This window comes from Pristis pectinata, chromosome 2 (genome assembly GCF_009764475.1).
Source record: "Pristis pectinata isolate sPriPec2 chromosome 2, sPriPec2.1.pri, whole genome shotgun sequence".
In the NCBI taxonomy this organism is placed as follows: Eukaryota; Metazoa; Chordata; class Chondrichthyes; order Rhinopristiformes; family Pristidae; genus Pristis; species Pristis pectinata.
The window spans coordinates 51,221,972-51,243,960 of record NC_067406.1 but is presented as its reverse complement, the minus strand read 5'-3'; the positions used below and the strand labels follow the sequence as shown (position 1 = coordinate 51,243,960).

The 21,989-nt window shown below is 39.3% G+C and overlaps 1 protein-coding gene across 4 annotated transcripts in view; it reads right to left on the bottom strand.

The window, feature by feature from the left end:
- LOC127567425 (vasculin-like) overlaps window positions 1-21,989 on the bottom strand; it is a 68,053-nt gene that overhangs the window by 9,239 nt on the left and 36,825 nt on the right. For all 4 annotated transcript variants that reach the window (XM_052010313.1, XM_052010314.1, XM_052010315.1 and 1 more), the window contains exons 6-9: window positions 18,679-18,742; window positions 10,158-10,342; window positions 8,757-8,876; window positions 1,724-1,891 (exon numbers count right to left, since the gene is read on the bottom strand). In XM_052010313.1, coding sequence (XP_051866273.1) covers window positions 1,724-1,891; window positions 8,757-8,876; window positions 10,158-10,342; window positions 18,679-18,742 — 537 coding nt within the window. The remainder of the gene's footprint in view (window positions 1-1,723; window positions 1,892-8,756; window positions 8,877-10,157; window positions 10,343-18,678; window positions 18,743-21,989) is intronic.

Below are 21,989 nucleotides of genomic sequence, written 5' to 3'. Positions count from 1 at the left end.
CGTCATCTCGTTTAATACATCAACATATTGTTAATTCATTTTTTTCTTTAGAAGATGTTGTAGCATAAGCTTTCTAGTAAACAGGCAAGCTAAGAGGGAGCAGCGGAAACAGGGCCTTGGCAAGTTCCAAAGGCAGTGAGTGATCATGGGCCCATTGTTGTTATTTTTTTTAAAAAACAGAGAGCAGGAACAGGAATTCAGCAGCCCTTACGCTGAACATTCAGATTTCCAAAGAATGGGAAAAGTGATCATTGGAGCTTTACTGTACCTAAACTTAACATTTTCTGTTACCTCAAACTCATTACCTTTATTAAATTCACATTCCCTCTCCTCAGTAAATCAGTGACCAAAGCTCTTGCCATTTCTACTTTTACTCCTGAGTAATCCAAGTTACACTGGAAGTGATTTATCAGATTAATATAATCCAATATTTGATTTTCTGCTCTACAAGACTAGAAATGGCAAGTATAATAAAAATCTAATAATCCAGCATCTTTGGGACATATGGTAGTGCAGACTAGCAGTATTTTGAATGTTACTCTTAATACCCAAACACACATTTATTTCACTTTTTCCTTTTACACGTTATAGTATAGTACAACTTTCCAGCAAACCCAGTGAGTTTAATGGGAGTTGGAAGGATGAAGACCCCAGCTCCACCTGCACACCTACCCACATTCCTGAACTCTGGTGTTCCCAATCCTAAACACACCATTTTCACTCTGGACCCCCAGAATAAATTCTGGACTAATGTGAACCACATGCCAGACCATCAAGACTTCCAAACAATGGGATGCTGGATTACTGGAGTTTTAGTGCACTACGCTTCTCAATACTCCAGCAAGTTGTTCAGCAATTTATTGTGCCAGTTAAAATTTGAAATACATGATTAAGATGCGTCAAGAAAAATGTCACCAAAAGGATTATATAATTTGTGAATTAAATTGCCAGAGAAGGCCACAAAATAAAAAAAATCAGTTCAGCACATTAAAGGGTTCAAGGGATATTTAGATATCTGGATCAAGAAATGATGACAGGATAGAACATTGCTATTTAATGAAAAAATAGAAGTTTGTTAACTTAATACGGGTGACCCCTGCACTACGGCTGTTCAGGTAATGGAAATTCACAAATCACTACCCAAAATTTGAGATACGCAATAAAAGTCATTCTTATAGATGTTTAAAAACAAACAAATGAAAGTTATTCTTTTCAATTCACATTTCTTGATGCACGTGCAGATGACACAGTTTTGCATTATGGAAAAAACCTTTCTAGGAACGCAACCATTACCCCTCCCCCCACCACCTCGACCTGTAACGCAGGAGTCGCCTGTAGCCTTAGACTCATTTCTAAATAAAACTTTATCCTTGTGTATGCCTGTGTGTTCTGAAAGCCACAAGTTAGGAAATGGATCTCCGAAAATCAAATTCTTTACACAAGCACACAAGAAGCCAGTTTCAATTAATGCTGCAACTCATTTTCATTCTATCTTGTGAATCTAATTGTGAAATAGTTCAGAAAAGATTCATACTAGAAATGTACAAACCATTTTAAACACTAAATTTTGATTTAGTATCTCGTAATTATTTATCAAGCCAATGAAAGTTGCATTTATAGTAATAACAAACAGCCAATATCTGTGGTAAAACACAAGTAACAAAGCTAACATGAAACGCAAGGAAACGTGGCAAATTACAAATTAAATTGCATGCAGTGTTACCTTTTCTTTATCTATATCATCTCCATCATCATGATACCCTTCACCAGGCTTGTCCTGTTTAAAAGTCTTCAGGAATTCACTTTTCTTGTCAGATCTCATGCGTGTCAGTTTCAACATACGAGGCTGACTTGCTATATCAATTGGTGAAGAAGAATTTGAGCGACTACTCTGTTTAAAAGAAATTGAATCAACAAGTTAATTCAAAGATGAATACTAACATTTAACATGCATTGACAGACATGTACTTGATTGCAATGTTTTCCTCTGAGCTGGTCAACAGAAACATTCAAAAATGCTATCACATTGCTGCAAATACATTAAACATCAGCACTGAACGTGTCGTGTTTAATCAAAGTGAACATATAGTACTGAAGCAATTTGATGTACAAGTGGCAACTTCACCCATATTTTTAATAATACATAGCCATGCACTTAGAGAAAATTTAGCCTTGAAAACTAAACTAACAGCTAGAACCTGGATAGGACTTTGAACTTGTGAATTACTCCAGTGATAATGCACTGACAAGAAACACTTGCACACATGTTATACAAGTTCAGAGATGAACATGCAAGTGTAGTACCAGCCTGGAGTTTTAATAGGAGAACTGGGCTGAATTACATTATGTTAGGAAACCAAATTTTTCATTATATCATTTGACTTTATCAAAATTGAAAAAAACTTTTGCCATGTACAGACCTACGGAATTCTGAGGTTCTAATGTTTCTAGTCTATTCTGTATTAAGAATTGGCTTGGTGGAAGGAGTCAGAGGGTGGTAGTGGAGGGTTGTTATTCAGATTGGAGGACTGTGACCAATCGTGTGCCACAGGGATTGGTGCTGGGTCCACTTTTGTTTGTCATCTATGTTAACGATTCATATGACGAATGTTGTTAACATAGTGTCAGATGACAAAATTGGCAGTGAAGTGGATAGTGAAGGTTACAGGATCTCGATGAACTGGGGAGGTGTGCCAAGGAATTGCAGATGGAATTTAACTCTGACAAGTGTGAGGTGTTGCAGTTTGGTCAGTTAAACCAGGGCAGGACTTGCACAATAAGCAGTAGGACGCTGGAGTGTGTTGTAGAACAGAGAGACCGAGTACAGGTACATAGTTCCCCGAAAGTGGAGACACAGGGTGACAGGATGGTGAAGGCAGGGCATTGAGTACAAGAGTTAGGAAGTCATCCCTCAACTGTACAAGTTGGTAGTAAGACCACACTTTGAATACTGTGTGCTGTTCTGGTTGCCCAGCTACAGGAAGGATATCATTAAGCTGGAAAGAGCGCAGAAAAGATTCACAAGAATGCCATCAGGGCTGGAGGGCTTGAGTTACATGGAGAGGCTTGATAGGCTGGGAGTTTTTTCCCTGGAACGTACAAGGTTGAGGGATGACCCTGTGGATGTATACACAATCATGAGGGGAGGAGATAAGGTGGATGGGTCAGTCTTTCTTCCCCTCCTCCCCCCCCCCCCACCAACAAGGGTATTGAAATCTAAAACTAGAGTCACAGATCTGAGAGAGGAGAAACATTTAGAAGGAACCTGAGGGGCAACTTCGTCACACAGAATTTTGGGTATACAGAACGAGCTACCAGAGGAAACTGTAGGGGTGGGTACATTTACAAAACTTAAGACATTTGGACAGGTACATGGATAGAAAAAAACCATGAGGGATATGCGCCAAACACAGGCAAATGGAAGTAGCTCAGAAAGACACTTTGGTTGGTTTTGCCAAGTTGGACTGAAGGGCCTATTTCCATGCTGTATGACTCCATAACTCTAATTGCTTTCAAGTATCCACCCCCTGCGTTATGGGGGTTGCATTCATAGAACATGGTCTGCATCACAATTTCTATATTGTGGAGCCACATCATCTGCATTGTGTCGAGAAACAAGAGCTGAAAAAGAAAACGTGTTCATTTTTTATTCCACAAATTCTGCAAGTGAATTTTATTCTACATCTCAAAACTTTAGGTAGCAATTTGTGAATTCTAAAGGGCAAAGTTCTGAAACCCGAACGCCCATAACTCAGAGGTAGCCTGTATACAAGTTAATTAGAAATGAGATTGGCAGGGGGTGGGACACCGAGTAGTCATGAGATAAAGCAGTAGCCAACGAGAGCAACTTCAGTAATCAGGATTGCCAGAGGCACAGTAAAGCAGGGAAAGGAATACTCAGTTAAACTACATTTATCTCAGTGCACGAGGCTTAACAAGCAAGGCAGATGAACTCAGTGTGGATTAGCTTCAAGGACTGGGATGTTATAGCCATAACAGAAACATGGCTGAGAGAAATGGCAGGACTGGCAGCTCAGTGTTCTAGGATACAGATGCTACAAGCAAGGAAGGGGTGTTGCCTTTTTGATGAGGGAGGACGTAGCAGCAGTACTTAGAGATGACATTCTTGGGGGAAATCGTCCAGTGAGGCCATATGGGTAGAACTTAGAAACAAGAAAGGGAGGGTCTCAAGTGGGGCTGCATTATAGACCCCCCCACCCCCCCCCCAATAGTTTGTGGGAACTTGAGGAGCAGGTGTGCAGAGAAATTGCTCATAGTTGCAAGAGCAATAGGGTTGTATTAGTGGGAGATATTAATTTCCTGGCATTGATTGGACTATCCAGAGTGTTCAGGGCCTGGACAGGGTGGAATTTGTGAAATGTGTCCAGGAAAGTTTCTGGAGTCTGTGTGGGGCCCTACTCAGGCGGGTACAATACCAGACCTCCTCTCAAGGAGAGGGGCAAGGCAAGTAACTGATGTGGCAGTCAGGGAGCACTTTGGCTCTAGTGACCATAATTCTATTAGTTTTAAGATAGTGATGGAAAAGGATAGGACAGGTCCACAGGCTGGGGTCCTAAACTGGAGCAGGGCTAATTTTGGGAGAATTAGGCAGGAGCTAGCAGAGGTCAATTAGGTGAGCCTGCTTGAAGAGAAAGGAACGAATAGAAAGTGGGAGGCTTTTAAGATTGTGATATCAAGAGTCCAGGAGAAGCATGTTTCTGAAGGATAAACCTGGCAAGTTTAGGGAACCTTTGCTGACGAGAGATAGAGGCTCCAGTCAAGAAAAAGAAAGCATATATTGGATTTAGGAGGTCGGGGAGCAGTAAATCCCTTGATAACTAAAAGGTTAAGAATAACCTTGAGGGAAATCAGGAAGGCAAAGAGAGGGTACGAGGTGGATCTGGCAGGCAAGGTTAAGGAAAATCCCAAGCAGTTCTATAGCTACATAAAGAGTAAAAGGGTGGCTAGGGAGAGAGTAGGTCCCCTTAGATCAGCAGGGCCACCTACATCATAAGCCGCAGGAGATGGCTGGGATTTTTAAACAAATATTTCTCCTCGGTGTTCACCGAAGAGAAAAATCATGGTTGCTCAGTAGACAAGTGGAGACATTTTGAAGGACATTCGTATTACCAGGGAGGAGGTATTTAGAGCCTTACGGCATATTAAGGTGATTAAATCCCCAGGGCCTAACCAAGTGCATCCTTGGACTTTGTGGGAGGCTAGAGAAGGAACTGCAGAGACCCTTTTTGGAGATATTTACTTCATCGTTAGCCACTAGTGAAATTCCTGAAGGTGGCTCATGTTGTTCCGTTGTCTAAGAAAGGTAGCAAGGACAAGCCAAGGAACTACAAGCCAGTCAGCCTGACATCAGTGGTGGGGAAGTTACTGAAGACAGGATCTACCAACATTTGAATAAACAGAGTCTGATTAGGAGTCAGCATTGTTTTGTGCATGTAAAGTCGTGCTTGACAAACCTTTTAGAGATTTTCTTTTTGAAGAGGTAACCAAAAAGGTAGATGAGGATAGGGCAGTGGATGTCGTCTATTTGGACCTTAGCAAGGCCTTCGACAAGGTCCTGCATGGTAGGCTGGTTTGGAAGGTTAGGTCCCATGGAATCCCGGGAGAGCTAGTTAGGTGGATTCAAAATTGGCTCAGAGGTAGGAAGCAGAGGGTGGTGGTTGAAGGTTGTTTCTTGGAATGGAGACCAATGACTAGCAGTGTGCCACAGGGGTTGGTGTTGGGACCCTTGTTATTCATTACAAAACTTGTGGGCTGCCCCCAGAACACTTCACAAAAGATGCATTTCACTGTGTTTCGATGTACATGTGACTAATAAAGATCTTATTTATATAAACGATTTGGGTGCAAATGCACAAGGCTTGATCAGTAAGTTTGTGGATGACACAAAATTAGGTTGACACGAAATACGGAGTTATTGATAGTGAAGAAGGTTATCATAGATTACAGGGGTATCTTGATCAGAGAAGTGGACCAGAGTGGCAAATTTATTTCAATACAGATAAGTGAGAGGTGATGCATTCTGGAAAGTCAAACCAGCATAGGACTTGTACTATGAATGGTAGGGCACAAGGGAGCATAATGGAACAGAGGGACCTAGGAGTACAAGTGTATAGTTTGTTGAAAGCAGCATCATAGGTAGACAAGGTGGTGAAAAAGCATTTAGCATGCTGACCTTTATCAGTCAGGGCAGTGAGTATAGGAGTTGGGACATTATGTTGCAGTTGTACAAGTCACTGGTGAGACTGCACTTGGAGTACAATGTACAGTTTTGGTCACCCTGTTATAGGAAAGATGTGGTTAAACTGGAAAGAGTGCAGAAAAGATTTACAAGGATGTTGTCAGGACTCCAGGCTTGAGTAAAAAGGAGAGGTTGGCCAGGCTGAGTCTTTATTCCTTGGAGTGTAGGAGAATGTGGGGTGAACTTGAGGTTTATAAAATCACGAGAGGCACAGATAAGGTGGATGATAACAGTCTTTTCCCCAGGGTAGGGTACTCAAACTAGGGGGCATAGATTTAGGGTGAGGGGGGAAAGACTTAAAAGGGACCTGAAGGGCAACTCCCCCCCCCCCCCCCCCCCACAGAGGGTAGTGAGTATATAGAACAAACTGCCAGAAGAAGTGGTTGAGGCAGGTTCAATAGTATTATTTAAGAAGCACGGACAAGTACATGGAGGTGCAGGACCTAGAGGGATATGGGCCGAATGCAGGAAATTGGGACTAGCTGAGTGGGCACCATTTTTTTTTAAATACAAACATTTATGTATTATAATGACTCCTTTGTAACATACAAAAGAGAACCTCAGAAACCTCTTTTACAATTCCTCAAAGAAAATTCAATGTGCATCAACATTCCTTTAATTCTAATAAAATGTTATTTGTGAATTATTGAAGTGAGTGATAACAGAATGTTACAGTTATCATCCACGTCCCTCTGCTGAGCACAAGGAGTTACTGCAATGGTGAATATGACACAGGCTTATCCGTGAGTACTAACAGTCAGATTCTGTAGAGGCCCCACACAACAACACATGGTTCTCAATAAATCTCATTGTGGTACTACAAACTTATTGCCTATGCACTCATCCTGCTAGTGTCAAATCTACCTACACCAATGTGCTTTCATACACTTGAAGTAAAGGAGCAGCATTTGCACAGATTTTGCATGAATTAGATTCCCCTATTAAAAAAGTTTGATTTTGTGTGTTTTGGAAAATAAAAGTCCTCTGAAATATGTGAGTGGACTCACCATGTCCACTCTCCACCGGGTCTTTCAGTTTCACTCAGATGCTTGGCGATTAGCAGTTAATCATCTGCCTTTAGGACATGCACAAAGACACACACACACAGAAGTTCCTCACTTTGACCCAGTGTAGCCTGCCATTGGCTCAAATAGATCATCTTTTGCCAGAGTAGGGATTTGTAAATGACTAATTAATAGGTTTAGGGTGACATAAATACATTCATTCTTAAAAATCCATGCACAGTACATGAATAACTGGATGGCAGAACATAACCTTGCTGCAGTACATGAGAGTTTATATTATCAACATCGGTGACAACTGTAATAGCCAGTGAGCCTGGGAGCTTTTATTTCATGGGTTATCAAGACCATTGAGACAATTTGCCTTTTGCACATAGAAGCCTTGCTCTGGAAAAGGCACTGTAGTCAGGGGGCAGGCAACCAGCAAGCTCGCCAGTCATCGAAAGATAATTCAATAGTTTATTTTAGGCCATTTTTCTTCTTTTGCCTGACCCAATACCCATTGCTACTCAAAATAAACTAGATAATTTAAACTACATCTATTCAGCACAATGAAATCTCACTCTTAAAAATCCTTGAGCTTCCATGAATTACAATAGAAAATGGCACATTTTTCTCATTTGTAAATTTTAAACAAGGTTTAAAAAATGTATAAAGGCAGAATTGTTCATCACATAAAATTGTCCCTTCCAGACCTTCTCATCTGACACACTAATGTAATTAAATTTTCAAAGTCTACAGCTATTTTTCAATGTGCTTCATCTGAATTAGAATTGTGTCATCATGAGTAAATAGCAATGAAACGCTTCAGATCCACACAAGTGAAGAAAGTTCTCTGATCACAGAGAAGCTCGCATTGATGTTAGTATACCCTTGGGTCAAAAATGATCAAAACTGCAAAGATAAAGTTACATCAAGTAGAAACAGAGATATTGCTGTATTTACATTAGATTTAATGGGTTATTTTGCACCATTGCTGTGTACATCCTATACGGTCAGGAGTAAACCAAAAGCAATTTTGTCAGTCATCAAAACTGATCTTCAAGAATTTTAAAAACTAACTCGAGGCCGAAGTAAATTTATGGCTTGATAGCAAAATACCAAGGAGACTAGTAACTTGGAAAACTAAAAGCAAATGCTGGAAGTGCTCAGTACAGCAGGCAGTTGTGGAGAAAAAGAATTAACATTTCAGACTGATGACCTGAACAGTAAATTTTGCTTCTTTCTCCTTAGATGTTACATGACCTGCTGAGTATTTCCAGGATTTTCTACTATTGTAAATTTATGGTTTTTGTTAACTGCAAGATTTGCAAGTTGTGATCCAGTACCACATTAGAGCCAAATATTAAAATATTTTGTTAAAATCTCCTTTTACATGGAGCATTAAATGGAAACCATCTTAAACGATATGCACATTTTCAAATGTGTTTTATATATAGGTTTAAAAATTAATTGATGTGTAAAAAAAAAGATACCTCCTTTAAAGAGTTTGGTGATGAACTGAAGGTCTGAGGTACAGGTTTCAGGAGCGCATTGAAGCTGACAAATGGAGTTCCATGTTTATTCTCCTTTGCTGAGCCTTTCCATTGCGCTGGCTAAATAGAAAATCAATAAGTGGCAAACAATTTACAAACAGAACCATTAAGTGGAGATAGTGAATGGAAAGATGGGAAAGACAGCTAAAAAGATTAAAAGGAACAGACGAAGCAGAAGTACGTGCAAGCAGAGAGGAGATGTGGGGAGAAGGGGGAAAAAGGGTAGAAGAAAAGGACTGAAACAGAGTACAAGAGTGAAAGTAGTAATATGAAGAAAACTGGATTGTCAGCACAAAAGTTAAAGAAGATCAGGCAGCATAGCACAAGCTGTTTTATGGTCAGTTTTTTGGATCACCGGTTTAATTTTCAGTTTTGCCCTTACTGAAACTAACAACAAGCTAAAACACAAATTTATTTTTTCTCAAACCCAAATTGCTCAAAAATAATCAGCCTTCTTTAAATCTCCTAACTTTCTCCACTTTGACACAATTTAAGGGATGCAAGGTGAGAGAGATGTGCTCAATTTTTTGAAATGCTGGACGGGTTAAAAAGCATTTGGGATGATAGGCTTTAAAAAGGAAGGCATAAATCACAAAAATACTCTATTTTGCTAAACCAGTAAAAAGCACTAGTTGCACTGGAGTATTGCATCCAATTGTGGGCATCACTTCTAACAGGACATAAAAGCCTTTGGAAAAAATAAAGATGATTTACTAGAATGAAACTAGGAAACTTGACTGTTCTCCTTATGGTAGAGAAGAGAAAGAGAATCAATTGAGATGCTGGATGGTAAAGTAGATAAATGGTTATAAATGGTTGAAGAGTTGAACATGTCCTTTCTTTTTCTGATTCATTTCTAAATGAAAACATGACTTTGCCTTTTACTGAGAGATTCTGAGAAACCTTGCTCTGAAAAAAAATGTTCCCATTAGTTTTGATTACCTTCTTGATTTATCCAACCCCATTCCTACCACATTTTGGAAGTTCAATTGTAATAGGATATTTCACATCTGTTTTCACTTCAGCCTCCATTGCCCTCTAAATCTGATTCAGGTCATACCAAAATTGTTGATTGGCCTCAATAATATTTTCTTGAACATCATTTTTTCCTTAGTTCTTAGTCACTAAAATAACTTAAGGAAAACTCACGTTGCATTCTATTGTAAAGCTCAATACAATATTTATCTGAACCAGACTGCATATATACGTGACAGGAAAGAAGATACTAGAATAATGAACTCTGAAAATATGAATATATTGAAATAAATAAAGGGGGAAAATAGCAATAAGCTTTCATACCACAAAATTAAAGACATTTATTGTCGCTTTGTCTCAACTTACCTTTGATGGGGGGCCAGCAGCTTTGGGAACCAATCCCTTATATACACTGGGTCCTGTCCCATTCTTTACAGGCTGGGGATGAGAACCCCCTGTCAGAGGGTATCCCGGTAGTATTGGTTCTTCTTTAAGGACCTTTTTAATGACCAGCATTTTAGACGTTCTAGATTTTGGATTTGGAGGATTTTCTGCAAGAAAAACACATTTCAACTTTGAGGTGAGATTGTTATCAATGACTGTTTATGGAAACCCTACAACTTAAAACATATGCAGTTGAAAAGATTTCTTCTTAACCTGGTGCAGGCATTAATCCGTATTATCAAATAATGTACAGTATCTACGTTATCTGATAATACAGCACCAACAAAAGCAAAGGGAAGGAAACAAGATTGGTTCTGGATCAAGAATGACTAGACTAAAATAAAAGCAAATAAGAGACAATGAATGCTAGGTGCTGAGAGAGCATTGACAAAAACTGGTGTACAAGTCCAAAGGTACCCAAAGGTGGCAGCACTGATGGATAGGGTGGTGAAGGGAGCACACAGGATGCTTGCTTTCATTAGCTGGGAAATAGAATACAAGAGCAGGGAAACTTCGGTACAACTTTAAGAAACGTTGGTTCAACCACAACTAGAATATCGCCACACCACGAGGAAGTGATTGCACTGGAGGGGATGCAGAGGAAATTGACCAGATTGTTGACTGGGCACATTTCAGTTATGAAGAGAGGCTAGGTTTGTTTTCCTTGCAGCAAAGGAGGCTGAGATGGGACCAGATACAGCTATACAGGCAACCTCTTCAAAATAGCTGTTTGGGTTACAGAAATTCACCCTTACAGAATTCACAAATTACTAACCAAAATTTGAGATACAGATTATTTGCTCTTACAGAATTTGTGGGAAAAAAGTAGCATTTATTACTTCAAAATTCACATTTCTTGACACATGCAGATCAAGCAACTTTGTGTTATGGAAAAAAAAAAATCACAATACGGGCCACTTTATACACAACCATCCCCCGTAATATGGGGGTCACCTGTACAAAATTATGAGACACATAGCTAGGGTACATAGTAAGAAACTTTTCCCAATGTCTAAAGACCAGAAGGCAAAGTTTAAAAAGTGAGGAATAAGTTTAAAAGGGATCAGTGTAAAAATGTTTCCAACCAGAGGGTGGTTGAAATCTGGAATGCACTGCCTGAGACAGTGGTGGAGGCAGGTACTCTGATCATATTTAAGCAGCATCTGGACAAGCACTTGAATTGCCAAGTATGCTCATTTTAGTTCCATGTGGAAGAATAAGCATCAGGGAGGTTCAAAGAACAGAAAGGAGATGAACAACAAAGAAAGATTAAACTACAGTGAGAGGCAGTGGAACATTACTAAAGCATAAAAAGATGTTAAAAAGGTTTAAACAAAACAAAGGAATACACTGCACATAGTTTGCTCCTCTTTCACCATACTATTGGGTTGTGACACAGACTCCATTTACTCACTTTTAACCCCCAACATTATTTGGTACTGTTACCTCTATGTTGATCTCAGGGTTTGAAAATCAATTCATCCATCATCCCTAGATTTTTAAGGCAGTTCCAGATTTTCACTCCAATGTGATTTTTTTTTTCCCAAGTGTTTATAGTGGTTAAGTAGCAGGACTACTAATCTACTGCTTCTAACTCCCCAGTGACATGAATTAAAATCTCAGCTCTGTAGCTAGGTAATTTACATTCAATTAAGAAAACAAACTGAAAGTCAGTATTGAGATCATTAAACCACTGGAATATCATAAAAACCCATTTGGTTCACTCATGGCCTTTAGAAAAGGAAATCTGCAATCACTATCCACCCTAGCCTACATACGACTACAAAACCACAACTCTGGACTCTGAAATGGCTCAGCAATCACTCAGTGCAGAGGCAACTAGAGATTGGCAATAAATACTGGCCTTGCTAGATAATGCCCAGATCCAGAATGCACAATTTCAAAAAAATCTTCAGTGTTGGTGCAGGAGGGAGGGTTTTAGATTTCTGGATCATTAGGATCTCTTCTCGGGAAGGTGGGACCTGTACAGAGAGGACAGGTTACACCTAAACCAGAAGGGGGCCAATATCCTTGCGGCTAGGTTTGCTAGGGTGGTTCGGGAGGGTTTAAACCTTGTTTGTGAGGGGGAAGGGAACCGGAGGAGTAGGTCAGAGGAAGAAGGGGATGGGGAAAAGTTAGATCAAACAGGTAGAGAGGCTTTGGGGAAGGAGAAGCAGAATACAGGCTATAAAAGTAGTAAGGTAGATGGACTGAAGTGTTTACTTATATGCAAGAAGTGTTAGGAATAAGGGAGATGAACTGAGGGCTTGGATAAGTATGGGGGACTATGATACTGTGGCTATTACTGAGACGTGGCTGATGTCAGGGCAGGAGTGGATATTGAATATTCCTGGTTTTCGGTGTTTTAAGAGGGATAGGGAAGGGGGGAGAAGAGGAGGAGGGGTGGCGATACTGGTCAGGGACACTGTTATGGCTGTGGAAAGGATGGATGTTGTAGAAGGATCATCTCTAGAGTCTGTATGGGTGGAAGTAAGGAACAAGAAAGGAGCAGTTACTCTACTAGGAGTATTCTATAGGCCCCCCAGTAGCGGTAGAGATATAGAGGAGCAGATTGGCAGGCAGTGTTTGGAGAGAAGCAAAAATAACAGGGTTGTTATAATGGGAGACTTCAACTTCCCAAATATAGACTGGAACCTGCTTAGTGCCAAAGGTTTAGATGGGACGGAATTTGTTAAATGTGTCCAGGAGGGATTCCTGACGCAGTATGTCGACAGGCCGACGAGAGGGAATGCCATGCTAGATCTAGTTTTAGGAAATGAACCGGGACAGGTGAAGGATCTATTGGTAGGTGAGCATTTGGGGGACAGTGACCATTGCTCCATAACCTTTAGAATTGTCATGGACAGGGACAGGTGCAGAGAGGACAAGAAGATATTTAATTGGGGAAGGGCGAACTATGAGGCTATAAGGAGAGAACTTGGGAGTGTAAAGTGGAATGTCCTTTTTGAAGGGAAATGTACCGTGGAGATGTGGTCGATGTTCAGGGATCTTATGCAGGATGTTGGGGATAAATATGTCCCAGTGAGGCAGAGAAGGAATGGCAGGGTGAAGGAGCCGTGGGTGACGAGAGAGGTTGAACGACTAGTTAGGGAGAAGGTAGCATACATAAGGTATAAGCAGCAAAGTTCAGACAGGGCCCGTGAGGAATATAGAGTAGCAAGGAAGGAACTTAAGAAAGGGCTGAGGAAAGTGAGAAGGGGACATGAAAAGGCATTGGCTAGTAAGGTTAAGGAAAATCCCAAGGCCTTTTTCACCTACGTGAAGGGTAGGAGGATGGCTAGGGTAAAGGTAGATCCGACTAAAGACAAAGGTGGGAGAATTTGCCTGGAGGCGGCGGAAGTGGGATAAGTTCTGAATGAGTACTTCTCTTCAGTATTCACCAAGGAGAGGGGTCTTGATGACGTGGAAGGGAGTGCTGGTAAGGGTAATGTTCGAGGTTGTAGATATCAAGAGAGAGGATGTGTTGAAGTTGTTAAATAATATTAAGACGGATGAATCTCCGGGGCCTTACGGGATTTTCCCCAGGCTGCTTCAAGAGGCGAGGGAGGAGATTGCTGAACCGCTGGTAAGGATCTTTGAGTCCTCGTTGTCCACGGGGATGGTGCCGGAGGATTGGAGGGTGGCGAATGTTGTCCCCTTGTTCAAAAAAGGTAGTAGGGATAGTCCAGGGAATTACGGACCGGTGAGCCTTACGTCTGTGGTGGGTAAGCTGTTAGAAAGGATTCTAAGGGATAGGATCTATGAACACCTGGAGAATAATGGATTGATTAGGGACAGCCAGCATGGATTTGTGAAGGGAAGATCTTGCCTCACAAGCCTGACAGAGTTCTTTGAGGAGGTGACGAGGAAGATTGATGAGGGTAGTGCGGTGGATGTGGTCTATATGGACGTTCTCTTGTAAGTAGAGACTTAAAAGGAGGACAAATACAGTAAGGTGTTTGATAAGGTACCTCATGATAGGCTTCTTCAGAAGGTCAGAGGCCAAGGGATCCAAGGAAGCTTGGCTGTGTGGATTAGGAATTGGCTTGCCTGTAGAAAGTAGAGGGTTGTGGTGGAAGGAGTGCCCTCGGATTGGAGGGCAGTGACTAGTGGTGTCCCACAGGGATCGGTTCTGGGACCTCTACTTTTTGTGATATTTATAGATGACTTAGATGAGGGAGTGGAAGGCTGGGTTAGTAAGTTTGCGGACGACACTAAGATCGGCGGTGTTGTGGATAGTGTGGAGGGCTGTCGGAACTTACAGAGGGATATTGATAGGATGCAGAGCTGGGCTGACAAGTGGCAGATGGAGTTCAATCCGGAGAAGTGTGAGGTGGTACACTTTGGAAGAACAAACTCCAGGGCAGAGTACAGGGTAAATGGCAAGGTACTTGGCAGTGTAGAGGAGCAGAGGGATCTGGGGGTTCATATTCACAGTTCACTGAAAGTTGCCTCACAGGTAGATAGAGCAGTTAAGAAGGCCTATGGGATGTTAGCTTTCATAAATTGTGGGATTGAGTTTAAGAGCCGCGAAGTGATGATGCAGCTTTACAAAACTCTAGTTAGACCACACTTAGAGTACTGTGTTCAGTTTTGGTCGCCACATTATAGGAAGGATGTGGAGGCGTTAAAGAGGGTGCAGAGGAGATTTACCAGGATGCTGCCTGGATTAGAGCATATGGAATATGAGGAGAGGCTTAAGGTGCTAGGGCTTTATTCACTGGAAAGGAGGAGGATGAGAGGAGACATGATAGAGGTATATAAAATATTGAGAGGAATAGATAGAGTAGACAGCCAGTGCCTCCTTCCCAGGGCACCAATGCTCAAGACGAGAGAGCATAGCTTTAAGGTTATGGGTGGGAGGTTCAGGGGAGATGTCAGGGGGAGGTTTTTCCACTCAGAGTGGTTGGTGCATGGAATGCACTGCCTAGGGTGGTGGTGGAGGCAGATACATTGGACAGGTTGAAGAGTTTGTTGGATAGGCACATGGAAGAATGTGAGATAGAGGGATATGCGGGAGGAAAGGTTTAGCTAGTGTGAGGGTGGTTTGATGGACGGCACAACATGGTGGGCCGAAGGGCCTGTTTTGTGCTGTATGGTTCATAGGTCCAATTTTATTTTCCTCTTCCCCATCACAACCACCTCATTCTGCCCAATTCTCTTGCTTTGGATTCTCACTTAAGGAATGTTTTTTTATCAAATTAAAAATCTTTATTTTAAGAATGTGAAGAAACAAGAGCAGGAATGAGCCATACAGCCCGTCAAGTCTGCTTTGCCATTCATTGAGATCATGGCTAATCTACTACCTCAATTTTAAACTCTTCACTGAGATTTAACCCCTGATCTTCTTTAATTACTGCATACAATCTCATTTTATGATACCCAGTCTAATAATTTAACCCATTAAAACCCAGTATCATTCCAGCAATTGTGCAATAAGATACCTCCAGAGTCGAAAATCACACTCAATTTACAGCTCCCAAAAAATGAATTTTAGGACACTGGCACAACTCCCTAATTTCTGCGTTCCTTTCCCCATGAGAAAATGGCCAACATACCAATTAGAATTCTTAATTCTTTTTGTTTTAAATTTACTTGTACCCCAGGATTTAATGGAAGAACATAATAGAACCCGGAATAGACAATTTGGTCCCTCATTCTTGCTCCAACAGTCTATAAAAATCACAGGTGATTTTTCACAGCACTATAAGCGATATGCATACTTGAATATAAATCTTTGCTTCTTCACAACTCCAACTTTCTACTTAAGCAATTATTCCTATATTATTTTCTTAGATCTATAGTAGGTGGCTTTAACTCTGCCCAAATTGAGCTCCATTTGACAAGAGTTTTACCCACTTTTATTTAATCTCATTTCAGCAATTCCTGTTCCCATCTATAAAACTATACCTTTACATTTATTGTCATTGCAAATTTTGTAATATACCTTATTTCTTCTTGCATTTCTTTATTATAAATAGCAAAAAAACTCAGCAACCAATGCCAAACTCTTGGGATCATTTGACCCAATCAGAGAATGTCTGTTACTTCCCTCTCTCTCCCCAGCCACCTCAAGCCGCACCAGTTGTTATCTCTCAACCGATTATCCAGAGCTTGTACTTTATAGAATGCTTTACTATGGTAAAAAGCATTGTAAGTGCCTTACTGGAGTTTTATCAAACAAAATTTGGCACTGAGCCACAGATATTAGGACAAATGATGTTGGACAAAGAGGAGTAAGTAGTAAAGAGACAGATGTTTAGGAATAATCTCAGGGTTTAGGGCCTAAATAGCATCAGAAGATTACTTTCAAAGAAAATTCTTCCTTGCTTCAAAGGCTTCACAATTAGAAGTTTGGCAAACCCATAGCTCTGCAACTGGTAGCACCAACAAAACAAAAAACAAGTGTGATCTAAAATTATGGTTCTGCAACAAGCAAGTGAAAAAAAAATTTTTTAAAAAAACTGCAGATGCTGGGAATCTCAAATAAAAATAAGAAAATGCTTGAAAACTCTCAGGTCAGGCCACATCTGTGAAATGATAAAGGGTCTTCGACCTGAAATGTTAGCCATTTCTCTTCCCATAGATACAGCCTGATCTGCTGAGTATTTCCAGCATTTTGTTTTTAATTTTGTGGTTATTCAATGCTGAAAGATGAGAGGGCAACAGCAGGTACAACTCAAACTGGCACTTTATTTTATGCTTTCGTCTTGAAGTATAATGTCATGTAGACAAATAATAGAGGAAAGATCACAATTTTATTACAAGTAGTACCCCGATATCACATTAATAAAACTTCTGAAATCACTGAGACTGCTGCTAGCCTGACACAGGAGTACAGTAAAGCTTTGTTAATTGGACATTGTCAGTATTGTAGTAGTACTAGACTGGCAGATTTTCTGGATTATTAGATATTATTCAATATTAATAACCTAAAAGCCTTTAATTTTAATGTTATACAATTATATAATAAATTTTCTAGTGAACCTGGCGAGTCTCAAGGGAGCATGGGAACCAGCAAATCTTTGATGAGTATGGGCCCTGGTGAGACTCGGGGGGAGTGTGGGAAACATTACCTGGTGCCAAATGCAGACCTATTGAATGGTTGTACAGTGGATTATCAGAGTTTTACTGCACATATTTCCTCAGTTTTAAAAGATAACTATATTGCATAACTAGACGATTACATTAGATCTGTACAATTTTACTAGAAGGAATAAGAAATAGTAGTCATTGCTAAATAAATGAAGAAATATGGAAATCAACTTTTGCTTGGAAATTCATGTTACTTCAACCAAATATGCATATTTAGTCAACTAACTGCTTAGACTTGGACCTTAACATCTGTAAACTTAAGAAGAACAGCCAAAAACCAGCACTGAACTCCATCTTTGTTTTATGGGTTTCATAAAATAAAAGTATTAAAATTGAGAGTTTTGTTTTAAAAATAACACTACTGTTAACTATTCAGTTGAAAACAATTTTATATCCCTTTTTCTCATTTAAAAGACTCAATTTTTTTTCCTTGAGAAACTTCCCCAGGGACCAAACCCATTTCTTTCATCTACTGATTTTTGTCTGAGAGGTGTAGTCAAACCAAACAGCAATTCAAACTGTTATTGTTATATTGACATCCGCTCATTTCCTAAACTATTGTTTTTTGAATTCAGCAAAACATAGAAACTTCACTGAAATACTGCAGAGATTTTAAGTACCAAATTTCACAAACACCCATTCACAAATTCAATAGACTGAATATTTCAGATTTAAAATGCTAAGAAATAACATGAGTATTGAAAACTGTTGTTATACATCAACATTCGATTGTTTACTTATACAGCTAGAAAATATGATTTTAAAAACATTAGAAAATGGGATAATAGCAAATATATTAACGTTAAAATAAAAAACAAAAATTCAGAAACTTTATATCATTTCCTGGAAGCAGCTAATTAGAGAAGAGAGCCCTTAGTTTCTCGGTATATCATACAATAAAAAAGGCATTCCTGATCATCAGCTATTGTAATTTTATGTAATTGACTGGGAAAAAAAATTACATTTGTGTTCCATAAAGAACGCAGGATTAAATGAGATCTTGTTTTAACATGCCTCTATCAAAGTTGTCCAAACTACAGAGATGGAGTACATGTACCCCAGCTAATGTTATGGTCTTTAAAACTGAGAGCTATATACACATTTCACAGTAGACTGCTTGCTTTTGGTGCATCTTTTAGTACTATTGTCTTTGACTAACAAAACAAAATGTTAAATATTTCAAGTGCCTAACAGAAATAAAATGTGCAATTTCTTGATATGCAGTCCAAAATTTAAAAAACTTTGATATCTTTATTCTGTATTAATGTCAGCTCTTCATTTATACGTACAGTCTTTTTGCACTGCTCATATAATATTTGTTATTGTCGGCAATAAACCAGTAACTCACCCCACACTCCTGCAATAGATTTGTTCTTGCCAAGTTCTTTTTTAGACTCAGGATTGAGAGATGGCTGGAAAGAGGGAAAAAGGACAACTTTAATGAGAAACTAGCTTCACTTTTTTCTCCTTTACAACCTACATCATTAAAGAAAAATAAATCATGAAAAACATGGAGCACTCACTTAAAAGAACGCTAATCCTCAGCACACCAATGTAAATACTTTGGTTGTTATGACTCAGAGCATAATACAGTCCATAAAAATATCACAATGGAAGAAAAAAGCCAAATGGCCTCAAGTTGCTCCTGTATTGAACAAAATCGTGGCCGGCCCTCCACTTCAAAGTCTGTTTTTGTTCTGTCCACATATACATCAATTCCTCCAGTCACAAAAAGAAAACATTAATCTCAGCTTTAAATCTACTCAATGATTAAGCATCCTCAACTCTTTGGAATAAAGTATACCAAAGTTTCCCAATCCCCTGACAAAAAAATTAAATGACATTTGTTTGGTGCCCCACCGGAAGTGCGCAAGGCTAATTACACAATGAAGCTTGATTACAAGAACACAAAAAAAATAGAAACATGAATAGTTAGGAATAGGAATAATTTAAGTAGTCTGTTAAAGATAATGGTGGATCTTTCAGTTCAGCACCACTTTCATGCACTAATCCTATGTTCTTTTCTTTCAAGATTTTAAAAGCTCTCTTCCTGAATAAACTCAACAACTGAGCCTTCAGAGCTCTCCTGTATACAAAGGGTACAATGACATGTTACCTTCTGAGTGACAACATTTCTCCTCATCCGTCCTAAATGATAGGCCCCTTATTTTGAGACCATGATTCCTGATTCTAGACACCACAGTCACAGGACACACAATTCCTGCATCTACCTGGTCAAACCCTGGAAGACATTTTACATTTCAATGAGGTCACTTCTCATTCTTCTGAGAAGTCTACTTAAATCACTCCACATAGGACAAACCAGCCAGTTATCAATCTTGTGAACCTTTGTTGGCACTACTCCTAAACAAATATTCCTCCTTGGGTAGGTAGACCAAACCTGCATTCAATATTCCAGGTGCAGCCTTGTCAGAAGCCTTTATAAATGAAGCAAAACATATTTACTCTTGTACTCAAACTCTCTTGCAATAAACACCAACATGCCACTTGCCTTCCACAAAGTCCAGCTTTAAAAAGCAAAAGCCTCTTCTTTGTAAATGTAAATATAGGGAGAAACTAGAATTTGAAACTCAGTTGGAACCAAACAATCCAGCTTAGGAACCGCTCAGCCTTCTTACTTCATGCATTTCCTGTAGGGACACCATGCACCATTGCTGAGGCAGAAAAGGAAACTAGTTCCTATGCAACCATCAATTCTGTGCATGGCAAATATCACCAAGGTAATTCACCTTTTCATTTTTTTCTAAAATAAATCAGTGGTACATCACACTGCAGAGTGAATGCAGGACTAGACCTGACAGCGTAGTTGGTAAATCAGCCTCAGGAAAATAAATCTTTGGTTTGCTAACTATTATTGCCACAAAGCTATCAACAATTAACTTACACCACCAGTTCTTCTTAAGCTATAGCAAATTTATGAAGACTTCTAAATTTTCTAACTGAGGTTGGAGAGTTTCCACAGGCACTGCCTTGGTTTTCAGGAGTCTTATTACAGAAAATTACTTGTTGACATACAAGAGTCATTGAAGAGAATCTCCCTTCCTTATGAATTCAGTGTATCAGTGAAAGGATGATATTTTGAATGACCATATTGAATTGATCTTCATAAATAAGAACAGAATACTGGAAACACTTAATAGGCCAAGCAGCATAAATGGAGATAAGGAGAGAAACATTTTTTTCTCTCCAAAAATGCTGCCTGGCCTAGTGGGTACTGCCAGCAATTTGTGTTTCAATTTCAGATTTCAGGTATTTGCAGGTTTTTTTTGCTTTTCATTTCCAATAGTTTCTTGGTTTTGTTAATATCAAACCCAGTAGAAATGACTAAAATAATCTTCCAATCTCCAAAGCACGTTTGTTAAAATAATCAATACCACGTGCTTCAGGAATTCACTTTATCCAAACATTATGATTTGACTATCTCCTGGTTTAAATTTAGTCTCCTTCAAAAGCCTGCTACAAATATAGCATTCACAGCTTGAAGCAAATATCAAAACAATGCAGTCACCACATTAATAATTCAAAAATTGGATTCCTAGTACAACTAATGTGAAGGGGAATGTATAAACTCAAACCTGATGATTTTTACTAATCAGGCATAATGGGTTCATTTAACTTCTAATCGGATATCCTGTTTTCTAGTGACATTTTCAAGTTTTCAGCAGAAAAGCTTGTCACAAACACGTTTAGACGAATTTCCAACATTACCATATCCTTAAATTTCAATATATTAGCAGATCTTCTGTGGCATCTCTCAGTGACTGAGAGCACATACGAAAACATGACAGCAGAAAATAGGATCCCTGGTCGACATCTGGAGGTACTATCATACATGAATTACTGCTGTGCTTATAACAACTCACAAAATGCTGATTTATAACAATGTACATTCATGCGGAATATAACAAGACATTACTTCACTGTAAATCAGAGACTATTTGCATCCTAAGTTTTTACTTCTGCTTTAATGCTTGAATTGCACAATGGTCTACAATTTTGTAAAAAAACAATTATATATCCTCATTCTCAGCTTCAAAAATATTTTAATATTAAGAAAAATATAATCAGCTGGAAGCACATATCTAGGCCAAAAATTTTGTTTTGAGATCTATGCCAGTTCTCCAACAGGTGAAGCAGAGAAAGGACAGAATTAGATTGGGGGTTATTATGTTCTCACTTGAATGTGGACACAGAATTTCTCAGTTGGCAAATATACTCTAGACTCAGAGTTTATTCTTTGTATTTCCTTCACTTAAATTTTGAAAAACCAGTAAACAGAAGTTAGAGCTAGAGGAACTTGAGATGCAGACAGATAGCAAGTTTCCAGGCCTTGGTCAATATTGTGCAGCAAAACAACTGTCTGGCTGAATAAACACTCCAGATGCATCATTGAAGACCAAGTAACCTGAAGGTCATAATTTTGGATTTTTAATCTACATCTCAAATGTAGAAACATTTAAGATAAATGAAGAATCCTGCCTCAGATAGAATACAACATGAATGTATCTTTTCATTACCCAAGTTATTGTAAGTAATCCACTCCAAGGCCAGCAAACTGAGATTTTCCTTTTAAGAGCATCTAAATTAGTATAATTGTGCTTGTGAAACATGAAGTGCACAGCTTGACGTTATGCTTCG